The sequence below is a fragment of the Amia ocellicauda genome, chromosome 3 (genome assembly GCF_036373705.1).
Source record: "Amia ocellicauda isolate fAmiCal2 chromosome 3, fAmiCal2.hap1, whole genome shotgun sequence".
NCBI lineage: Eukaryota > Metazoa > Chordata > Actinopteri > Amiiformes > Amiidae > Amia > Amia ocellicauda.
In genome coordinates, this window is record NC_089852.1 from 40,835,199 (window position 1) to 40,860,079 (window position 24,881).

Sequence of the window (24,881 nt, forward strand, 5' to 3'; positions counted from 1 at the left end):
GGACGGAGTGCTGTACCTGAGGTGGGCGGCAGCTGGTCGTAGTCCTGGGAGACCCTCACTGGGGGCTTCATGTTGTCTCCGGTCAGTCTCCTCACAGGGGGCACGGGGACGGGGCCGCTCAGAGAGTCGAAGAAGTGATCTGTACATTCAAATCACATTTAATTAGACGGACTGTTGTCTAAGCATGGATTCAGTTCTCTCGTGTCTCCACAAAAGCCTGAGGAAAACTAAACGCATCGGGCAGGCGGGGCTCACCGGGGTTCAGCTGAAAGGGGTCGTGTCCAGAGGCAGGCCGGCTGCCCGGGGCGCTGGCTTTGGTACAGGACGAGGAGGACGATGAAGAGGAGGAGGACGACGACGAGGAAGAGGAGGAAGAGGGCTCTGCGAAGCTGTGGCGGGCAGGCGGAGGAGGCGGAGGCAGGGAGGGCATGTCAAATGGATCCTCTACTATACAAAGACAAAACGGCAATAATAAAAAAAAAAAAAAACATTACCATGTGTTACCACTAGGGGCCATCCAACAATTCACAACAAATGCGAACAGCATTTTGCCACTTAATAGTCCATTATTTCAGTCAAGCACATGCCGGGTGTGTATGCACTGTAGACACATTCATTCAGGCAATATTGAATACATATACATGTATATTTTAAATTTACAAAATGGTGAATAATTGAATGCAATCCGCATTAAAGCTGGAGGAGAAAACATCCCTACTTCCCTGCAGTAACACACATTTCACTTTCATTATGAGTAAAAAAAAACTTAATATATTGACATTTTAAGTCATTTGGAGAGTAAAATCATGTATAACACATTCATACATTCACAAGCACATGACAATCTGATTTGAAATTGCTTGAATACGCAACACAGGAAAACCTTCCTTTGCGACTCACGAGCAACTCTTCTGTGAGTATTTATCAGGTGTTGAAGTAGTCGAATATTACATCACTGCTCCTTCACACTAGAATTCAGTTTCTTTTGCATATTGACCCCAGTGCAGAGAAACTGTAGAGCTGTTACCATTACTCTGATCAACATGGCGAGCGTCAGCCTTCACAATAACCACAGAAATGTTTGGGCGTACCATGTTGAGTTGCCATTCACTCACACGATGTACAAACGGAACACAGTGTGGCCACTGTCCTGAGCATTTACAATGGCTGCTTTTGTCCCGCAGGGCTAAGAGATGCAACGCGGTTTCACGTGCTCTTTGCATAACTAAACTGTCACACAAGGCCGGGTATTGGGAAGCTGGGAAACTCAAATTTTCAATGGCTGTGAACAGCAAGGAAACAGGGATTTTCCCATGAGTGGAAAACACCCAGACACTCCGAGATTGGAAGATAAGCAGGGAAAATAGTTTGCTGGGGTCATAACAGTGAATCAACAGATGACAGAAACCAAATACGGCTCTAAATGGTTCTCCAAACATCCAGACAGCAGAGACTTTTGCTTTCGGTTTCCGAACAGTTGCAACAGATGCACAGTTAATTTATGATGAATTCGATTAAGGTAAAGGTTTTCCAAGTCACTCAGGGTTGCTTGTAAGGATATACATGTATTTATTGTAATAAAGCCTTTTTAAAGCACATCCCTGTGAAATAACAGTGAAAATAGTTTGGAAAAGTTTGAAAAGTAATGTTTTAGTATTTTAAAGCTTGAAGGCATGCATCTGTACATGCTAGCAAGCTCTACGAATTAATCATTCCTGGTGTTAAGCCATTCGGCGGGCGGGGGCTGGGACAGAGACAGCAGGGGTGCAGTGGCTACCTTGGGGGGGCACCAGGATGTCGTAGTCTGAAGGTGTCCTGTTGAGGGAGGGGCAGGGAGCGGTACACGGCCCCCGGGGGAGAAACATACCAGAGGGCAAGTCAAATTGAGCACCTGGGGAACACAAGGAGACGTTAAACTGTGCTGCCTGCGCCTCAGAGCGGCACACTGGCACAGAGACGACACGCAGTCAGGGGTATTCAGCCGGAATATGGGCTGGTCATAAACGTAGTGCCGTTTAACGAATACCGCGAACGATGCCGAATGGCTGTTCTTCACTGACGTCACATGGAAATCAGACATCTGACACTTTCCGAAATGCCTGCGACCGAGACTGGTGTCACTTCATTACACTGTTCCCCGATGTATGAATACAGAAATGACACAAAGGGATTGTAGTGGGTGAAAATAATTACCGTGCTCTAGGAATTTGTGCTTCTTCCCCTCTCCCGAGTGCTCGGACGCCCCATTGACGCACTGCCCATTCTCCAGACCCCTGCAAGAGAGGAAAACAGCAGCATGTGACCAGCTGCCTCTATTGGCAAGCGCTCCACCCCATTCCTCTCCTTGTAGGACAAAATCATTTAGTTTTCTTTCAGTAAGAATGTATGCAGCAAGCCTGTCCAACCGTGTCCCTGCTTGTTCAGTAATGGAGTTGCTTCATCTGAAAGAAATTAAAACAAACCGCAAACACATTACCTGGTAGGGATCCTGACGGAGATGCAGAGGGGTGGCTGTGAGGCGAGGGATACAGGGTGCGACGACGGGATCTGATACTCGTCTTCCTCAGGGTCCGTCAGCACGCGGGGCTTCTCTGCGCACGTGAAGGGGTTGGGGTACCTGAGACAGTAACACAACTCAGTGTCAGTAACACAAGCAGGCTCAGATCCCACAACACTCACTACGCCAGACAGCAACACCTTTTCCCACCCCCTTTCTGCAGGAGAAGATACTAAACTTTGATGCCAAGGGCAGAGCAGCGGTGAGAGGAGAGACTGATCACTGCACACAGATTTCACTGGCAGGTCCTGAAACCTCTCTCAGCTGCAGCATGTGAAAAGCTCAGAGGACAACCCAACTGGAGAAAAACAGATTCTTCAAAACAGGTTAAAAAACGCTTTTCCTCTGGCACCTCGAGAGGAACCTGTTGAACTGACGACACCGAGACTATCAACCACACATTGATTTCCTCTATGAAAGTAACACCCGCGTCCTTTCAAAGAGGGGAGAATTGCTATAGCAGTTCCGTATTCGTGCTGTAGAGGGAGACTTCGCACTAATTCAGAGTCTGACAGAGTTCTCAAAAGGGCTGTCAGAAAATCACCTGACATAGAAACTGTTTGAATGCGAACTTATCAGCTGAACACGTCAAAATCTTGAACACATCTGCAGAATCGTCAGGGTACAGACTGCAGTTCAGTGACTCCTATTTTAGAAAGGTTATTCAAATCCCAAATCCTGTAGCTATCCTTTCGTGCAAGTATGTGCCATTTGTCATCAGAAAGGATAAGTCTAGCTTTTTTTGCCTTTGCACGGAGGAAAATGGCCGCAGTGAATATTTAGCTGCAGTGAGGAACAAAGTGTGTTTTAACCCCTTCTAATGCAACCAATGGCAATTCAACTATAGAAGAACAGACCGTTCCAGACGGCAATATGAACACTTTCCACGTTGCTGCTCAAAACTGCTGAATGTATCATTTAGGCCAAGAACTGTTTTAAATCTGTTTATAGCCGAGACTGTGATGATGCCTGAAATCCTTCTGTAATTGCCATGCATGTGTCCCAAAAACCTCCTGTGCCCCAGAGTTCCCAGGTCATCAGAAGAATAAGAAATCATGACTTCCCAGAAAGCATCTCCTAATCAAAGGTTAAGACTGCAAAACAAATCCATCTGTCAGTATCGAATTACTCATTACATTCTTTTCAAGGCGGTCAAAATCATCGTTATATTTCGTACAGAAAAAAATGATGCGTCCTTGTAACTAGACTTCCTCATGTAATTATTGGACTAAAACCAAAAACTGCAAGCTATAGAATACAGAAACCTATGAATAAAGATATGAATAAATTATGCACAGTACATGGAAAACACTTAAACTTTTATAACTAATATTCAGCGGAGTTTTCGTCATCCTGGTATATTGTCTGAGCCCATGTCTATGAACAGCCGGTACAGGGGAGTGAATGAGAGGCCGTCTTCGAGCTGTCCGATATACCGCGGGGGTGGGGGGGCACTCACTTTTGGCTGGCAGTGAGACTGGGAGGCGGGGGCGAGTGGCGAGGAGGGGGCGGGACATCGTATTCGTCGCTCAGGAGGAGGCCATTGGTGAAAGACTGCAAAGAGAGTCAAAGAGAGAGTGTCAAAAAAGAAGAGTGGAGATTGTGGCACAGAATAGCAACTCAAGCTTCATGTTTTTTTCTTTAAAGGAATAATTACAAATGTAAAAGCCATTTAAAGATCAATATTCTTCCTAAGGCAAAGAACAAAGCACCACCTGTAGACAGTGACTAGACACTCATTTAACCACAAACTGCAGCTACTAGAGCAACATTCGACTAGGGAAACAAAAACATACTTTCCCCCTCTTTACCTTAGGTGTTGGAATTAAACCATGAGAATAAATACTCTTATAAATTAAATCTATAGGATTTATTTGAACAATGTCGTAGGAAGAATGTCTGAATGATTCATTTAAAAGCTTGACTTCCAAATCGCAGGTTATTAAACCTGACTCCAGTTCTGCATAGTATGTAGCCGATGCTGTTTGTATTGGTCAAATACAGGTTCAGCCAACTCTTTTATATATTAAAAAAAAAAAAAACCTACAGCCAAGATCTTGTAGTTATATCTAACTACAAACAAGTGAAAACTGCATACCAGGATGCTCAATACTGTGATGAGATCATCAGATGTATATTTTCTGCATGAGAAGATTTGCAGCTGCATCTGAATACGTCTCTTATTGATGTGTAGAGTGAGTATAGCATTAAAAGTCAAAGGGGTGCACTGAATATTCATAAAGCAATCATCTGAAAACAAAAACATGTTATGATACACGAACAAAGACACGAACACCATCATTTGTAATATGGATTCATATGTGCTCACAAATTGATACCGGTCACTGATCTTTAAACATTAATGATCAACAGAAACCAGTGTAGGTATTACAATGGTTATATTACACACACTGTGATCATTTTCTGTGCATTTCTGGGAAACTGTCCATCAATGGAACATCAAAGATTTAAACATTTTGTTTTACACTGTATTACACTGTTGCCAAATTGTATGAACAGTGGCTAGCAAGATCAATTCTTCCGAGATTATGAAATTTAGCAGCTGGATGTTTCGACTGCACAAATTGAGGTCAATGTTACAGCTTAAATTTTTCCATATTTTATGTATGCACCACTAAAACAGGCATTCACAATATCTAACACAGTATATAACTTTAACCACATTAAATGTCAACTGGCAAAATGCTGGAAAGTAATCGTGCTGAACACTTGAAATGCTTTGTTTCTGTATGGCAATAATTCATATACATTATATAATCATCTGGACTTTACTAATCTGGAGAAGTTTTAGGTGCACAAACCACAAATAAGCAAACAAACAAACAAAACTGCCCCCAAGCTGAACCAGAAAATAAATTACACCAGATACCCAACATCCCTAAAACACACCTAATTGAGGTTTCAGATAAAACACGTTCTTTATTTTATAAAAAAAGAAAAATAACTTATTTGTCAGTTCTTTATTTTTATGATGACTTTCCATATGTTTGAATGAGACAGTCTGAGCCAACGGCAGAAGTATGCCAGTGTCTGTGTCTGTGATGATGATAATGAAATGAAATGAAAGGAAAGGATGGATGCTGTGCTACCTTTGCATTAGGGCTGGGCGATATAACTTAAAAATAATCTCAATATTTTTAGAAGTTTGGGTGATACACGATATATATATCTCGATATTTCTTGTTTTTATCCAGATCAAGTTACAAAATAAGACCAAAGGCATTCAAACTACGAGTATTTATTTATACCACATGCAGGCTGTCATAGTAAATATATGCAGAATGCAACACATTACAGTGCAAGTGTTGCTTGATTACTATTGTGTTGTTATGGGATATATATTATATATACACTCACCTAAAGGATTATTAGGAACACCATACTAATACTGTGTTTGACCCCCTTTCGCCTTCAGAACTGCCTTAATTCTACGTGGCATTGATTCAACAAGGTGCTGAAAGCATTCTTTAGAAATGTTGGCCCATATTGATAGGATAGCATCTTGCAGTTGATGGAGATTTGTGGGATGCACATCCAGGGCATGAAGCTCCCGTTCCACCACATCCCAAAGATGCTCTATTGGGTTGAGATCTGGTGACTGTGGGGGCCAGTTTAGTACAGTGAACTCATTGTCATGTTCAAGAAACCAATTTGAAATGATTCGACCTTTGTGACATGGTGCATTATCCTGCTGGAAGTAGCCATCAGAGGATGGGTACATGGTGGTCATAAAGGGATGGACATGGTCAGAAACAATGCTCAGGTAGGCCGTGGCATTTAAACGATGCCCAGTTGGCACTAAGGGGCCTAAAGTGTGCTAAGAAAACATCCCCCACACCATTACACCACCACCACCAGCCTGCACAGTGGTAACAAGGCATGATGGATCCATGTTCTCATTCTGTTTACGCCAAATTCTGACTCTACCATCTGAATGTCTCAAAAGAAATCGAGACTCATCAGACCAGGCAACATTTTTCCAGTCTTCAACTGTCCAATTTTGGTGAGCTTGTGCAAATTGTAGCCTCTTTGTCCTATTTGTAGTGGAGATGAGTGGTACCCGGTGGGGTCTTCTGCTGTTGTAGCCCATCCGCCTCAAGGTTGTACGTGTTGTGGCTTCACAAATGCTTTGCTGCATACCTCGGAGTGGTTATTTCAGTCAAAGTTGCTCTTCTATCAGCTTGAATCAGTCGGCCCATTCTCCTCTGACCTCTAGCATCAACAAGGCATTTTCGCCCACAGGACTGCCGCATACTGGATGTTTTTCCCTTTTCACACCATTCTTTGTAAACCCTAGAAATGGTTGTGCGTGAAAATCCCAGTAACTGAGCAGATTGTGAAATACTCAGACCGGCCCGTCTGGCACCAACAACCGTGCCACGCTCAAAATTGCTTAAATCACCTTTCTTTCCCATTCAGACATTCAGTTTGGAGTTCAGGACATTGTCTTGACCAGGACCACACCCCTAAATGCATTGAAGCAACTGCCATGTGATTGGTTGGTTAGATAATTGCATTAATGAGAAATTGAACAGGTGTTCCTAATAATCCTTTAGGTGAGTGTATATATATATACACACACACACACACACAGTATGATTTACTGTCACATAACAATAACAAGTAATAATAATCACGCAACACATGCGCTGTAAAATGCTATAGATTCAGGTAAATTTACCACAGCCGGGTTTATAGTGGAGCATTTAGCATCTCTTGGACAGGTACATTTCTTCTCTGACTGTTGCGTTTCGATTCTACTTACCAGCACAGCATGTGTTAATACAAAATAGTTATAATACTACTACTACTACTACTACTACTACTACTACTACTACTACTACTACTACTACTACTACTACTACTAATAATAATAATAAAAACTGTTGTACCACTTCACCATCTTAATAAAAAGAAAATGAAACATTCTGCATTTGTTTACATTGCTTTCCAATTTATTAAAATGCAAACCAACTTTATTATTCTTTAATTTTATACACATTATATCGATCTAAATTAGCGGGGGTGCAGTGGCGTATTGTCAGGGGTGGTGGCAGATCAAGTTTAGCGACGAGAGCGGGGCGGAACATGTGTGTTTGTGTTTTAAAATTTCTTTTGGTTATTATTTTTTTCGCTCACACATGTTTGGCCAGGGGTGCCGCTTCCCAGCTAACATACATGCTACAACGCTGTGGCAACATTGTGTGTTAGCACGGTTAGCTTGAACAACGCTGCGGGAAACCGTGTGTATGTATGTGTATATACACCGATCAGCCATAACATTATGACCATTATGAATGATTATGAATGGAAGAAGGTGGCCTGGTCTGATGAATCACAAGCTCAAGGTGTTGACTTGGCCTCCAAATTCCCCAGATCTCAATCCAATCGAGCACCTGTGGGATGTGCTGGACAAACAAGTCCGATCCATGGAGTCCCCACCTCGCAACTTACAGGACTTAAAGGATCTGCTGCTAACGTCTTGGTGCCAGATACCACAGCACACCTTCAGAGGTCTAGTGGAGTCCATGCCTCGACGGGTCAGGCTGTTTTAGCAGCAAAAGTGGGACCTACACAATATTAGACAGGTGGTCATAATGTTATGGCTGATCGGTGTATATCCACATTCAGTTCTGTTTTTAGTGTGTAATTCAAACATTTAATAACTACCATTTCGTTGATTCACTTCCATTGCTTTAAATAAAATTTAAATATAGTGAGTGTAACATTGATCATAATTCCACGACCCCGTCTGTTTGTAAAATAAATATGCAACTTTATAAGCAGTTGCATCTCCTGATTAAGGACCTCAAAACTACTAAGTTACTAACATCAACACATTTCGTGCAAAATAATACACTGAGTATATCGCAAAATCTTGATATAATCGCCCAGCCCTACTTTGTGTTGTGTAAAAGGTATGGGTTTGGGCTGCTTTCTTCATTTCCCCAATCTGTATACTATTGGTTTTCAGTGTTAAATACTACAAATGGCACTGTGGTCAGAAACAATGTAATGAATTTAACTGGCATTCCCTCCAAGGCAATCCAAGCCTCCAGTGATTTCTAATGAGATCCAGGCAGCTCCTCTGGTACCATTCAGATGTCACGCACAAGCTTGGATTTCAATTTAATATCTTAATGCTCAAGAGCCCCACAGCCACAGTCGTGTGGGGCAGTGCAGTGTCAGACTCTGGGCTGTGTGGCAGAGACAAATTCATACAAGCAACCCGTATATGTAAATACACCTTGGGGATAAGGCAGCAGAAGTTGAAGAGCAATTTAAAAATATTATATTTAAAAACCATTGGAACATCAGAACAAATCACAGCAGCTGGAGAAAAATACTCTTAATCGGTTTTAAATAGGCTAAGTAAAAGCAAAACAATTAAATCATGCTTATTTGCATCCTTAATGCAGTTACTGCCATTCATCTGCTGTACATTTTAAATCAAACCCCTAATGTTTATGACAACCAGAGAGAGCTGTTAACATTTTGTACTGCCAAAATTCACAGCCCAGTGCCAGGATAACAAAAATCCTTCCCCGTTACTAAGCAACAGATCTATATTAAAATAAGGCTTTTTTGTCCATCTTAAAATAGGTTTTACTGTGTGCTAAAGCGATCAGTATTGATATATTTGAGAGTTATGAAGGGTGACTACTGGTTTCCTTCTCTTTGATTAAACTAATGGGATCAACACCACTCAGATCAGCCTGGAACAGGTGTGATCACTCCATGGCTACTAAAGGCTGTGATATTTTTGACACTACCGCCCACTATTGAAGAGTCTCCTCTCTTCCTTTCTCTGGGAAGACACGTTGCCATGACTAGATAACGAATCTTAGAACCACGAGGCTTCATTGAATATACAGATCTATAACACAGCACACCTCTGCCGTCTCTCGATCGTCACACTCCTCACCTTGGCACTTGACTCAGGCATCATGTCTAGTCGGTGGTGGGGCCCCCGGAAGCCCTGGTCCATAGGGAAGCAGCCAACCGGTCTGCCATTGAGATGGGAGGGGGCGGCAAAGCCCTGTTTGGGGGACCGATCGGCGCCACCCCGGGAGTCCGCGTGCATGCCGTCTCTCGGGCACCAGGCCTCGGTGGTCATGTGGGGGTCTCTGGGAAGCCCCGTGGGGGTATGGTGCAGGCGGGTGGCCCGGCCGTCTGGGGGGATTGGCGGGGGTCTCTCTGGAGGGGGCGGCGGAGGAGGGTCTCTTTGAGGAGGAGGAGGGGCCGGGAGAGGCTTGTCCTGCTTGCGTGCCATACCGGGAGACGACTGCCAAGGAAGGAGAGAAACTTCAGCTGGCTAAAGAAATGCCAGGCTCTGGCCCACTCGACTTAATGTGGGCTGTAGCTATGCCACCTTTGTGTCTCTGAGTGGCCACAGTGGTAAGAAGTACCACTCTAAATAGCCATACAAATCACTGACAGGAAATGTCTGAAGTCACCATTTTAACCAGCTTAACACCGACAGAAGTGCTAATAAAATAACCCTGTTTGTGGTTCAATTGTACTATGCCAGTGAAAAAAAAAAATCTGCAGCGTTTGCAGAGACAGAGAGACAGCCCTGGTTAGTGGTTTCGAGAGGAAGGGGGTGGTGGGGTCCAAACCTTGGGCGAGCCAGTGGGGCTGACGCAAGGAGAGCGGGACACGCCCTTCTGGATGAGATCGAGGCGGGGGGGCACGGGCGGAAGGCTCAGGTGCTGTATGTTCATGGGGTCTGGGAGAGGCTTCCGCCGCTGGGACCCCGGGGAGGAGTTCGGGGACGTCACTGGGGAGTTCTGTCTGTCTGTGCACTAGAGTGGAACAAGGCAAAACAAAACGCGTCAACCAATCAGCCGCTGCCTTCCTCAGGACACGTTGGCTACAGTGAAGCACCTGCTGAGACAAGCAGCTGTGCCAGCGCAGCTACTGAAGGTGTGCTTGGCTCCCTGTCTCCTGGTATGCTGAGCAAACTAGAGAAGTAGAAGAATGCTCATTGTGAAAAAAAAATGGGGTTTGGGAAGGCAACTGACAAAACAGACTGATGGAATCGAGTTTTCAGTTGATGTACGGACATTGTTGCAATGCTGATCTTATGTCAAATTGTGTCATAGCTAATGTGTCACCAACCTAACGCCTACTTCTACAAAGATTATTTGTAGTTTCTTAGTTTTATACATTTATTTAAAAGGTCAACATTTTACATTTATAGATTCTATATGAAAGATGCCCAACTATGCCGAGAATATCAGATTGGGTTGCTCTTTCCTGCAGCTTCTGTAGCCTCGATATAACCTTTGGTGAGGTGAGACGAAGTGCCATTCGTTCTGGTAAGATCTTGCCAATCACCATATGCCATATATAACCAGACTGCATTTGTGGTTAGGACTCCTGAAACCGATTCCCCCCCACAGCATGATATATATGAATCAGGGTAATAAATATATATTTAATTTCCACAAAAGCTGCCTACTAACAACAGCAGTTTGAGAAAATGCTAACTGGTCTCAATGCAAAGTACATACGATCGCATCAGCAACTTGCTAACTCATCAGTTGTTTATTGATGAAGTTGCAGACCGTAACTCAACCGTTCGCTTTTCACGCAAATCATGCGAGTCCAAAGGAAATGATTACATTTAAAGAGATGACTAAGAATGAGGGGAAAAGAGTATTATAAACTGTGATCCACTCATCTCAGGCTTGTGCTTCATACTATTAAATCAGTCAGGAGAACGTTAGTATTTGACACCGTGTGATGATTTTGAACTCTATGTTGCAGCCACCTACAGTACAAAACTACAATGACTTTCACTGGAGGCTTTCACGTTTCAAACTGATTTATTATCTGGTACTTTCATGATCATTAATTACCACACAAAACATTCCTTTCCCCAGCCTTAAATTTTTTCTTAGACATAGCTGGTGTCTGAAGAAGCAGAACACAGTCCAGTAATTAAATGTGCTGTAAAGAGGGGACATTGGATGCCACTGAAATCCCTGCTTTTCCCACTGGGAAAAAACTAAGAAACGAGGAAACTTGAAAAACAAAAGCTCTCTTGCCTTCCTAATAGAAGCGAGTCTGTTCATGACGAGCGAGTCTTCGCGGTCGTCGTCGTCGTCCAGGTCCAGCATGGGGGAGATGAACTGGTCCAGGAAGCTGCACTTGGCCCCGTCGTCTCGAGGGTCGAAAGGGTCCACTATGATGGGCTCGGTCCCCTTGATCTCACAGCGGCAAAATGGGCAGCCCTGTCCGTCCGACTCCTGCGGGAGAGGAGACATCGGTTTATAAAACACTGCATACAACAGACTATTTTACCTCTAGCTCTGTGTGATACATTCTTGTAACATTTATACACACTATATATTGAACTATACATTTTCTGATCGTAAGCAGAAACTAGAACAGCTGCACTCCTACCAGAAACATGGTTTTATTTAGAATAATCTGTAAGCATTAATATCTTTTTTTTTTTTTTTTTTTTTACTTCCCTAAAAAAATAAACCGCTGGGTTAGTAAGACCTATGTACACAGATTGGCAGGAAAGCAACTTAGTAATCTCTTCACACTCGCACAGACTGTGACCTTATTAAAGATTAAAAGAGTTTACTTGGAACTTTGAAAATGAAAAGTGTGTCCATTTCATAATTAATAACCAAAGTTTTTATTCGGTTTAACAAACATAAGATGGTCACTGTTGCTTGAAAACCTTAACACTATAAAACCAAGCTGTGTTCAAATATCTGAGAAAAGGCTCACAGACGCATCCTACCCCTCTTCAAATCAGACGGCATGAATGTCATTCTGGTTCAGATTTCAAAACCTCAATTTTGTTTTCAGGTAAATATATACTAAAATACGTTTTCATTAAGTGCCTGCAATGGGTTTTATTTGCTACTCAAATTGCTGATATTATGACTTCAAATTGCTGCAAAAGCAGCAATGAATTTTAAGACCTTTCCCAGCTGCCAGATTAAACAGAAACTAGTTGCTGGTTGTTAAATGTGTCTGGCACAAATATGAAAGGAAAAGGAAGTTACTCAGCTCCATTACTCCAACAACACAAACCAATAAGTAACAAGGGAGCTGTAGAGAATAGGATGACACGAATTATCAGTCTCTCACAGATCAGTTATTTTAAAGATCAGCAGGGCCTCTCAGTCACTTGTAAATTACTTTGTTCATTAACAGCAACTTCATGTTGAGAGTCTCGCGATGCCACAGAAAGGCACACAACAGGACTCGTGAGAATCTCAAACCACAGTAAATCATCCGTTTGAAGAATATTGTACCACGAGTCTGTGAGTAGAAGTATAGGTGCCATTTACTCTGTAGGGAAACCCAGATTCAAAAGGAAATCCCCCACATTCTAAGTCATTTTAAAACCGGTTTGAGACGCTCAGGTCTTCCTATCAAGCATGTGTCTGGCCAGCATCCCAGTGATTTCTACACGACGGACACAGATGTCTGACAGGGGTAAGGGTGTGCTGAATGACTGTAAAGGGGGGAAAACCTCAACAATGAGGAAATCGAAGACAAAAGAGGTTACTAGACAAGAAACAGACACACCCAGGAACAGGGGAGAAGGACACTGAAAGGAGAAAAAGACGGCAGTACATTTAGTCAGTAATGTGCTCAAATTGCAAGCGTTTTGCGAGACCACAACTGCAGCCATGGTCTACACACCGCCAATCTGCAATTAAAGTGTCAGACTAAAGGGAGGCTTCGGATTAAAACACAAAACCATCACCTAGACATGCACAGCAGCAGCAGTGCACGAGAAGCAGCCTTATGCTAATGTCTTCCCGCAGACAATCAATAATGCAGCCCTTACTTTAGTATTCCGCTCGACGCCAAAAAACCTTGCTCGATTCATTTACTGAAAAAACAGCACAGATGTTCTACAACAAGAAAGGTATTGAAAATCTCCGGAGGCACGACTAATGAGTCATTAGGACAGTAATTACAAACACGCACAACACTACCAGCTTTCCGCAGCTGACAGCACCATCCCAGGTTTTTTTTTTTTTAATAACCATTATCCTCTATGTTAATATCAGCAATAAAGTTTGATCAGGACACAGATGCCAATGGACGGATGGGGACCTGCTGTTCACCGATTAGGAGCCTTCTGGGGCTCATTTCGAGTTTTTGTCAGCAGCTCTGTCAATTGTTTGTTTTGTTTGTTTTTTAATAGACCGCATGCAAAGTGACGTTCAATGCTTTACGCATCAGCTGGCAAATTACACCAAGCATCAGGATAAAATCAACCCCCTATGTCTTTTAATTCACAGGACAAGGACTACACTTCTCAGTCTTTGAAAACACTTAAAATACAGCGAGGCTGACATTATCACAGCCCTACAGGTAGACGCAGGTCGATAAGGACAGAGGTTTCCCTGCAGAGCATTGACAGGTCGCTCTCCTGGCCGGCGGGGACTTGTAGCTAATATAGGGATTAATCAGCTTCCTGGAAGCGAACGTTTTTCCTCAAATTAATGATAAAGGGAAGCATTCTTGTTTAATCGTACATGCTTTCTCTTCCACTCAATATGGAGAGAGCTCTGTGTTCAGTGATCGCTGAGCACAGAGCTCTCTCCTTACTGAGTGAAAGAGAAAGCATTTCCCTTCCTCCTCACATTACCTGCCACGCTGTCAGACAGGAAGTGCACATGAGGTGTCCACAGGGCTCGATCTTCACGTCCTTGTCGTTCTCGGCGCAGATCTTGCACAGCTGGAATGTGGAGCCCATCTCGCAGTACAGCTCATACTGCTCCTGCAAACACAGAGCGCGTGTGATGCAGTGAGGCAACGGATTGAGAATGCATCGTATGAAGGAAAAAGAAAAAGAAAATGACCCTAAAAATAAAAAACTATTAAAAACTATAACCTCTCTGCTAAAAGCTTTCATTTTGTATGTGCATGGAAGCTGTAGTGCATTGCTACAGTAATAAGTCTGTACTTTCTCACCCTTTAGAAATTCTTCAAGTGGTTAGGTTCTAATTAAACCCAGGAAGTCTTTTTGCAGTAAGTACTTTGTGTCTATCCTACTTCGTGTCTACTATCGTGTAGCAACTGTTTTTAGTCAGTAACCAGGTGAATGACTAATGACCAATAAAACAAAGCTTATGTCAATATAGTATGATTATTAATACACACGTGCCAACTTTCACTTTCAGAAGAGCTTATTAAATTGAAACTTCCTCCGTTGTGTGGGGAACTCTCAAACTCACCTGCGTCACTTTGATGTGATCGTGAGGCGTTGGTTCGCACAAGCCCGTCAAGTCGGGGTTATAACTGCGCCCATCCGGGAACAGGTAACTAGAACGAGAAGCAAACGGTTTGCTTTTTATAAACATTGAAAGTTTTAAAGCCCTACAAAACCCCTTCTGTTAGAACACCACGAGGGGTATTTATTAAAATCCAAGTCGTGTCCCACCAATGTGACAGATGCATTTGTTACATAGGCAGACAGTAGAACTAATGTGTTTTCATGCATAATTGCATTCTTGGCATTTCCATTAGCACAACTACACAAAAGTGGGCCACCTTTTACTCCCATTTCAATGGGAGCCAAAACTAAAGCTACTCAGCTGTGGGGAGAGAAGTCAAACTGCATTTTGCTCAGCTAACTCTGCCTCTTGAGTGAAGTAATGTAGCTGAAAATGTAATGGATAATTATTTGTTCAGGAGACCAAATATGTCCATACCAATTAGCATGGAGAGAGAAGTATTCTAGAAAGGTCTACAGTTCTAGCCTGCCCTACAATAGTTGTTTTGGAAATTAATTTAATGCATGGTCAAAATAAACATTTAGATATTGGAAAAGGAATAGTGAACAAACTTTAACAAGAAGGGAGCAGAGCATGATTATTAAAATCTGATTTTCTTTCCCAGCATATCATTTTTTTGTCAATTTTATTAATATCTGTAATAAAAAAATAAAATAAAATAAAAACACAGCTTAACATTTTTATCATTGTCAATAGTGCCTTGTCAATCGTACTCCCATGCTCCAAAGTATTTTTCTATTCAAGATCCACCCGGCTGGTTTAGGGAGAAAAAAAAAAAAAAAATCTGACAAAGACAATTGATAGAGGCAATAGAAGAGAGAAGGTTTTTCAAACAATGATTCAAAAGAAAATAACTGTCAGTGGAAAACAGGCTCATACTTCACACCTGATTTGTTTTGTATGCTTCATCAAGTGAGAAAAACACTTGCAGAGAGCTGGGGAAGGAGGGCAATCTGTTCTGTAGCTGATCAATACAGTTGACAGCTATATACAGACTAATAACTGCCTGGAAGTGTATAACAGATCAAAAGTCTGAATTGAAAGTTGTCATAATCCATGCAGACAAATCTGGGAGCCTGAAAATACTATGTTCATATGAAATGCAAGGACTGCAGAATGCAAACATTACCTTAGGATGAAAAACAGTTTTCTTCCCAAACCATAAGAATTCCCTCCCCAGTTGATGTCAGAGACGCTTCTATTAAAAATGTGTTTTATCATATAACCCCCAAAACCACTTCTTACGGACTACACACCACACTTCCTAAACAGAAGGGAAGGTTTAGAGGCAGGGTTATACGTACAATCCTTCTCGGCAGCCGTCAATCAACGCCTGAAACAGGGGTTTGTTGTGAGGGATGGTCTGCAGAATGTTGCCGTCATTCGTGACGTAACCGATCGCCCACTGACCCAGTCGTGTGCAGCTCAGCCTGAAGATATAGCTGTACATAAATGAGACGGAGGACAGCTGACATTGAGGGAGGACCACACAGAGAAGTCTCCAATCCAGTTGTAATGTCAGATTGGTTCTTGGCTCTTTTGTCCGGGAATGTTTCACTGGAAAACCCTGTTGCTTACCGAATAAGCTGATGCAACGAAAAGGCATCGGGATTCATCTCTAAGAGTGTGCTGCTGCCCACAATAGTTTATTCTGGTTTTATTTAGACAAAATACCAAGAAAATCAGGAACAATGCAACTCATACATTAGGAAGAATAGTGCAGCTTAGCTTGCTCCCGAAGTTATGCGTAATTAATATGCAGCACGTGGCCAGGAGCACGCAACAATACAATAGCATGCCCTCACAAGTACAAATCAGTGTATGCAATTCTGTCAAAGGGGTTCAGAGAAACGATGTGGTAATAAGTCAGTGATTGGTAGCCTGGATCCATACACACGGGCTTGTTTCTATAAGAAGCATTAAGACTGATTATTGCTTCATCCAGCAAATGGAGCTCATTGAAAACTTCAAACAATTCACAGTAATAACAGGAGGTGAGTCTGGACTAGCCGGTGTGTGTCAAAGGGGGATTTAGAAAGAAAGGCTAATCCTAAAACTGACAATAAAAGTCTGAAAGCTGAAAATGTTGGTTTCCACCTGTAACAAAACATTTGTATTATATATTTTACAAACGCACGCCAAAGCTGTGTAACAAATCCATATAGGAATTAAACCTTAAATTAAGAAAGCTAAAATACATATTTAACAGCCAGAAAGAACACAAAACATGTTTCCAGCAGATGTAAAACTGCTGTAATCCTAGTGATGTTCTAACCTTCCTGCTCCCTCCCCCTGCTGTCAGAAGTACAGAATGAACCCCAGACAGACCTGAAATTCCCTTCTACAGAACTCCAATGGCATGTGAACACCCTTTAGAAAACCACACAGGGATTTCACTGGCTCATATACTCATGTTTTTTTTTTTTCACACTCTTTGAAGGAGTCCTTATGCTTACATGGTTAATTAAATAAGGCCTTTTCCTTTGATGTACACATTTTTAGACAACACTGCTAAACTGTAGTCATGCGCCAATATTTGCAGGCAAGGTTTAAGTATCAGAAACCATAAAACACATTGCCAGATTTTCAGATCGTGCTCTCACTGTCAATTGCATGAACGATTTTATCCTATGCATTTGGATACGGTGTGTATTATGGCAGTATGTCTTTATGACAGTAGATGGTTACCAATGGTCAAGGGGTCAAGATTGTGGGTGATGGTTCTGGATATTTTATTTCTCCTATTAGAAACACTTTTTATATTTGAATACATAGCAGGCAAACTAACGCATTTCAAAAGAAAAAGTAAAACAAGGGACGCGGAAATAAAATGTCATCAATAAAATTAAACTGGAATCCATCAGATGCCAACTAAAGCATTAGATAAACCAAATGCACAGATGTGAGGCTTGCTTCAAATATCGCAATTAAAATTTGCTTTCATCCATTATTTACTGCTTTTTGGATATGCTAGGCTTCAACTGCGAGACAGAAAATGGTTGCATTTAATAACAAAAAAAAAACGCCTGTCTTAGGAAACAAATTAGCTGTCACTTCTTTGTTGTCCACTTGAAGTATAATTAAAATCACAATAAACCATTATTCCCTGTTTTTTCCCCCTTTTTGGCAGAGTAAAGAACATTGTTATATGACCAGGAAATTAAGAAAGATTTACATTTGATTGAAAAGATTTTAAATGTCAACAATAATAAGCATCTGCCATTCATTCAGGAGTTTAACTTGGAAAACACTCTCCACAAAACTCCAAACAGGGCTGGGCGCATTGTCAACAACAAGCCTAGAAAAGCACACACTGGATAAGATTTCAGATCTAGAGGTTGACTCTGTGAAGGATTTGTGCTTCAACAAATATGCCGTGCAGCCCTTTGTGACGGATAACTGCTGTTTTGTGTGTCTATTTGTGCACGGGAGGGAGTGGAGTGTGCAAATGGAGGTGCTTGTTCGTCTTCTCATGGCTGGGACCTCATGACAGCTGTTTTTTCCGTCTTCAGAAAACTGGAATTTGCATGACCAGATTCAGAAGATGATTAGAGCAGACCACCCAGCATCCTACACATTTCAAGTGGTTTCCTTTATTCATTTTCTTGCCACCGTGACGATGAGTGCTGTGTGCAACCAATCAAGGAAATAAAACAATACGTTTGATTCATAGCCATATATTTTACACAAGACGTACTAAGCTTTGTGAGAGAATAGGTTTTTCTAAGAGCAACTATTAGTCTTACGATACAGACCCATGTTGTGTTCCAATTCACAATTCTCAGAAATGGTAAAGTGTTTAGTTATTCATATACTGACTTATTTTGAACATTAGGTTTATTAAGTACACACAGTTTATCAGATTAGGGTTTTATTAATCTTCACACATTTGTTATTGATTTTTTTAAACTTCCTCCGTAACTTCTGGTTTTCCATAGAAGATCGACAATTAAATCCATAGCCCGAGAAGACATTCATCCCACATCCCTCCAAGTCATAGGAAGGCAACCTGTATTCCTTAACCCTTCTTTAATTAGTTTGTGTCTCGGCACCGCCCACTCACAATAACAGGAGACGGCTTTGGCAAACTCTCCCGAGTGTGTGGGAGACGTGCAATTACAGATTTAAAAACAGGGATAAAAACCTCAAACAAGAAAAATAATAAAAGACAAAAGGAGCCGGCGCAGCTGTCCCTCTATACCTGCCAGGCTTGTTGATGTACTTCAGGAGTCGAGCCTTCACTTCATCATACGTTAAGAAAGCCATGTAGCCCGGGTGAGTCACAGCCAAGAAGTTCCAGTTCCTCAGGATTGAGCCCCACGGCTGAAAACACAAGGAGGAACTGAGTCAGGGATATGAGAGGAGTCACCACGCGTCCAGATGCACACACCTGCGTGACACAGATGCCAACAGCTACATCCCACATACACTCCTTACAAATGCTCTCATATCAGACGTGCAAAAATCAGTGCATGCAACAAAAGAGCATGATTTTCCAAAAGGGGAGCAAATAAAATTAAATGCAACACACATGCCGACATTTGAGCGCACACACACACTTATATATCCCTGTTTCTACACTCCGATTAAAGATGACAATGATGTTCCGTTTGTCAAATGACTTCCGTCGATACCGTCGGTATCTAAACTTCCGCTTGCTTGGTCTCCTCCTGCACTTGGTTTCAATACTTATTGCAAGTAAAACCATTGAAACCAGCAACTAAGGTCTAATTTAAACAGAACTGCATTTGTATTGTTCAGAAACACAGAAGTATTCTGATGAGACACTGTGGACAGACTGCATTTTAAATGGAGGCTTTATAGTGGCAGATATCTGTGATGATGTGACCCTCAACTTTGAAACTCAAGGTTGTGTGTTTAATATGAACTCTACACAGAAGGACCGACAGAACGTGTTGACAGCAACACAGTCAAAACAGAAAGTCAAGGTGTTCTGCTGCACCATTCCAAAAGTTTCAGATCAGCTGCTTTAAACAAGTGTTTTATGAAGGCAGCAAAACAAATAAACAAAAATACCAACCAATATCGACAAGCAACAGGCAAGGACATGTGACTTACAGCTGTGCCATGATGCATGGTAAAACCCTCATGACAAAAACAGAATCCCTCCAAAGTTAATGGACAACAGAAAGCTGAATACCTCAAAACAAACTCATCCAAAATATAATTAGCTTCTCTCAAATTGAAAAAAATCATCAAAATGAAACCATATCTTGGTGCACAGTCCACCAATTCTCTTCTGAGCATGGGAAATATAAAAAGCTTATGTCTCCTACAGTAGATTACACTGAATGCCAAGCTGTTCTTCAGCAATTTTAGGTGAAAAGACAAGAAAAGCCTCAGATTTCGTTTTGCATTTGGTTTTAATCACTCCAGAATATTAATGCAGGTCAAAGTCCCATTTAAAAAGATGTCTACATTAGAAATTCATACTGAAAGATGACTATACATTCTAGATAAACAGCAATGCTGTGTTCGAGTTAATTGTATTTCTTACAACTTCCTATACAGATGGGGTTATTAGAGTCTGTGGGAATGTATCCTCAGAAGGCTACACCAGATGAGAAGACAAAAGTAGCACAAACAGCAGTGTGTTAATGAGGGAAGCAATTTGACAAACCATAGAAGTGTGCATATTCCACATTCAGCACAGTATGAAAGATACATATATTATCTTTCCTAGCCCTGGGCACTGAAAGGTAGGAGAATCACCTACCAGATAATAAAAAGCTATATAATACAGTCATTGAAAATACAGACTGAAAAAGTTCCAGATGTGCACAACTGGTAAAATTAATGCGCTGTACCGTAAGGCTGAACAATACCTTAAATGCCACAAACAAGGAGATGTAATACACCCTGGCTGTCTATCAAGTGCTTACATTAAATACTCGGATTGTTTTTTACTTAAAGCAGTGATTAGACAGAGAGTGAAACAGTAACTGCAAGATACAGCACAAAAACCGCAAGGAGCAGCTGACAATTTCATTCGTAAGCCATAACCTTATATTCTCAAATAATTTGTGTCAGCACTAACTGGTTGCCATAACCCTGCATTTAAATCTCTCGCACATAAATGTAATTCATATCAAATGAGCGGAAGTGAAGACATCCTTTGTATTTTGTGAACAGTTGCCTTTGGGATGAAAGCGTCTGTGTATCAGTGGCTGGGAGCCTCTCAGTTAAGCTCAGACATGCAAGCAAGTTTACACATAATACCCTTGTCTAATACGTCTTTTTGGGTAAGCTGATTTACACATACTGGTGAAAGATTTTATGGACTTAGGGGATCTGGTTGACTCTTTCATGCTTCAAAAATGTATTCTTCAGAAAAACCAAGCACGAGTCAGTCAGGCGGGATCCCTGCCTTCCACTAGCTCAGTGATCCCCAGGAAATGATGAGACATCAAGCATTTGACTTTCACACAGCTTGTGAGCAATGAAATTTCAGTATTAGTATGAAGTGGAAAACAAAATAGAAAAAAAAATATGCATGCATAAATACATGTATACAAACCATACCCCTAAATGTATCTATATATAGATATAGTTTAGCTTTATAGTTTAGCGGATTTGTGTGTCAAGGATTTAAGATCTGGTGCTTCACGACTTTGATATAAAAGTCATTTAATGCGCTTTGATCCAAGAAGATGGAGGCGTTTCCTGTAAGTGTAACAATACACCCCCCTGGGGTGGGGGGGGAAGGTGATCCCTTGCACAGGTTTCCATTTCACTTAGTGATCTCAAGCCTGCATCTGACATTTATAATCAGAGACATGTCGTTTCATTTCTGCTGAGGGGGCGGGGGTGTCCCTTGAGTGAAATCTTCCTTTACAATTAGTAAACAAATTCGGCAAGATTTGCGTTCTGATTAACAGGCTGTTGGAGCTCTGGTGCAGAAACTCAGAATATGAGAATATGTTATATAAAAAATAAAATATTTTAATTGTTTCAATACACAAATGCAAATGTGTGAAGGTACAACACATTTTCCTAGTCTACAAACAAGCCAACAAAGAGAAAGATCTTGGAGAAGGAGAATTAATAATAATAATAATGATCTCAGAAAGCTGCTATACCCATCACAACTGTATAACTCCAAAGCACCTTATAAAATAATTTAGACAAAAACAAAAACAAAACGACGGCCCAGGTGGAGGTACCTGGAAGAGCCTGGTGAAGATATCAAACTCAAAGATGGAGATGTAATCATTGCAGGTCAGGTCAATGGTGGATTTGAGCGCCATGGCCTCCAGGCCCGAGCTGATGGGGTGCAGCTCATGAAGGCACTGTCTGAACACTTTCCACGGCACGATCGTCCTGAAAGACAAGGGTTTTAAAAATGATCATCATTTACTTTTCCCCCTTTACATTAAGTTGATTCAGCTAAACACTGTTAAATTAAAAACTGCCTGTGGTTATCCTAATTTGTATTGCAAATGCATTCTATAAAGACTATTAAATATGTATCCTGTTATTCACTTTCTTAGGATTGCTTTATCCAAATTTTACAGAACATTCTATGCAAAGTAACTTCCAAAAGTTAGTTTATATTTCAAAACCATATCAATAATCCATAGAGGAGCATTTTTGTTGCACTTTTTAGATGATTAATGATGAAATTAGAAAATATAACATGCTTTCCTGTTTGATTTGAAAATGATAAAGTTAGGGTTTTGGGTCTAAACATACCCTGAGTGACTATTTCCTGTAAGGGGTGAACCAAGATTCATGTGCAGTTTTCATCAGAAACACTTACTGGTATGAAAACAGGAAACCTCGGTGTGAGATGGAATACCACACTGGCAGTCTTTTTATGAACCACCAACACTTTAAGCCTAGGCTGCACTGAATCCAGACTTGTGTGACCTTTACATGTGTGCGCACAATAGTACACCTGAAAAAGTCTATACAACACCGACCTCCTTAGACGATACAATGAGACTCTTTATAAATTAGTACAGATGCGGAGAGGATCTTAATTGACACAAGCACACAGACTGAGAACATGAAGTATTGATGGAATACTTCAAAAACTGAAAACCAACAAAGAAAATAAGACAAGTATAAAAAAAAAAAACTGCTGCGTCCCGTAACAAAATATTCTGCACTCATGGAACCAATACATACATATACCGATCGGCCATAACATTATGACCACCTGCCTAATATTGTGTAGGTCCCACTTTTGCCGCCAACACAGCCCTGACCCGTCGAGGCATGGACTCCACTAGACCTCTGAAGCTGTGCTGTGGTATCTGGGACCAAGACGTTAGCAGCTGATCCTTTAAGTCCTGTAAGTTGCGAGGTGGGGCCTCCATGGATTGGACTTGTTTGTCCAGCACATCCCACAGATGCTCGATTGGATTGAGATCTGGGGAATTTGGAGGCCAAGTCAACATCTTGAACTAGTGATTCATCAGACCAGGCCACCTTCTTCCATTGCTCCGTGGTCCAGTTCTGATGCTCACGTGCCCATTGTAGGCGCTTTCGGCAGTGGACAGGGGTCAGCATGGGCACCCTGACTGGTCTGCGGCTACACAGCCCCATACGCAACAAACTGCGATGCACTGTGTGTTCTGACACCTTTCTATCAGAACCAGCATTCACTTTTTCAGCAATTTGAGCTACAGTAGCTCGTCTGTTGGATCGGACCACACGGGCCAGCCTTCGCTCCCCACGTGCATCAATGAGCCTTGGCCGCCCATGACCCTGTCGCCGGTTCACTGCTTTTCCTTCCTTGGACCACTTTTGATAGGTACTTTCTATCAGAAATATACACACACACACACACACATACATACATATATACACATATACATATACATACAGTGCATCCGGAAAGTATTCAAAGCACTTATAACTTATAACTCCATAATGACAACGTGAAAGAAGTTTGTTTGAAATCCTTGCAAATGTATTAAAAATAAACAAAAAAAGCACATGTACATAAGTATTCACAGCCTTTGCTCAATACTTTGTTGAAGCACCTTTGGCACCAATTACAGCCTCAAGTCTTTTTGAGGATGATGCTACAAGCTTGGCACACCTATTCCTGGGCAGTTTCTCCCATTCTTCTTTGCAGGACCTCTCGAGCTCCATCAGGTTGGATGGGGAGCGTCGGTGCACAGCCATTTTCAGATCTCTCCAGAGATGTTCAATCGGGTTCAAGTCTGGGCTCTGGCTGGGCCACTCAAGGACATTCACAGAGTTGTCCTGTAGCCACTCCTTTGTTATCTTGGCTGTGTGCTTAGGGTCGTTGTCCTGTTGGAAGATGAACCTTCGCCCCAGTCTGAGGTCCAGAGCTCTGGAGCAGGTTTTCATCAAGGATGTCTCTGTACATTGCTGCATTCATCTTTCCCTCGATCCTGACTAGTCTCCCAGTTCCTGTGCTGAAAAACATCCCCACAGCATGATGCTGCCACCACCATGCTTCACTATAGGGATGGTATTGGCCAGGTGATGAGCGGTGCCTGGTTTCCTCCAGACATGAGTTCAATCTGTGTTTCATCAGACCAGAGAATTTTGTTTCTCATGGTCTGAGAGTCCTTCAGGTGCCTTTTGGCAAACTCCAGGCAGGCTGTCATGTGCCTTTTACTGAGGAGTGGCTTCCGTCTGGCCTCTCTACCATACAGGCCTGATTGGTGGAATGCTGCAGAGATGGTTGTTCTTCCGGAAGGTTCTCCTCTCTCCACAGAGACACGCTGGAGCTCTGTCAGAGTGACCATCGGGTTCTTAGTCACCTCCCTGACTAAGGCCCTTCTCCCCCGATCACTTAGTTTGGCTGGGCGGCCAGCTCTAGGAAGAGTCTTGGTGGTTCCAAACTTCTTCCGTTTACGGATGATGGAGGCCACTGTGCTCAATGCTGCAGACATTTTTCTGTACCCTTCCCCAGATCTGTGCCTCGATACAATCCTGTCTCGGAGGTCTACAGACAATTCCTTGGACTTCATGGCTTGGTTTGTGCTCTGACATGCACTGTTAACTGTGGGACCTTA

General features: G+C 42.0%; 1 protein-coding gene across 3 annotated transcripts in view; it reads right to left on the reverse strand.

The window, feature by feature from the left end:
- Positions 1-24,881, reverse strand: part of cblb (Cbl proto-oncogene B, E3 ubiquitin protein ligase) — a 78,114-nt gene that overhangs the window by 3,926 nt on the left and 49,307 nt on the right. Inside the window, exons 5-18 of one of the 3 annotated variants that reach the window (XM_066699469.1) lie at positions 22,047-22,203; positions 19,064-19,185; positions 16,167-16,304; positions 14,803-14,890; positions 14,214-14,345; positions 11,632-11,832; positions 10,198-10,383; positions 9,504-9,863; positions 4,017-4,111; positions 2,477-2,617; positions 2,194-2,273; positions 1,778-1,891; positions 256-447; positions 17-139 (exon numbers count right to left, since the gene is read on the reverse strand). In XM_066699469.1, coding sequence (XP_066555566.1) covers positions 17-139; positions 256-447; positions 1,778-1,891; positions 2,194-2,273; positions 2,477-2,617; positions 4,017-4,111; positions 9,504-9,863; positions 10,198-10,383; positions 11,632-11,832; positions 14,214-14,345; positions 14,803-14,890; positions 16,167-16,304; positions 19,064-19,185; positions 22,047-22,203 — 2,129 coding nt within the window. The remainder of the gene's footprint in view (positions 1-16; positions 140-255; positions 448-1,777; positions 1,892-2,193; positions 2,274-2,476; positions 2,618-4,016; positions 4,112-9,503; positions 9,864-10,197; positions 10,384-11,631; positions 11,833-14,213; positions 14,346-14,802; positions 14,891-16,166; positions 16,305-19,063; positions 19,186-22,046; positions 22,204-24,881) is intronic. The other 2 variants (XM_066699471.1, XM_066699470.1) reach the window with 2 other exon arrangements.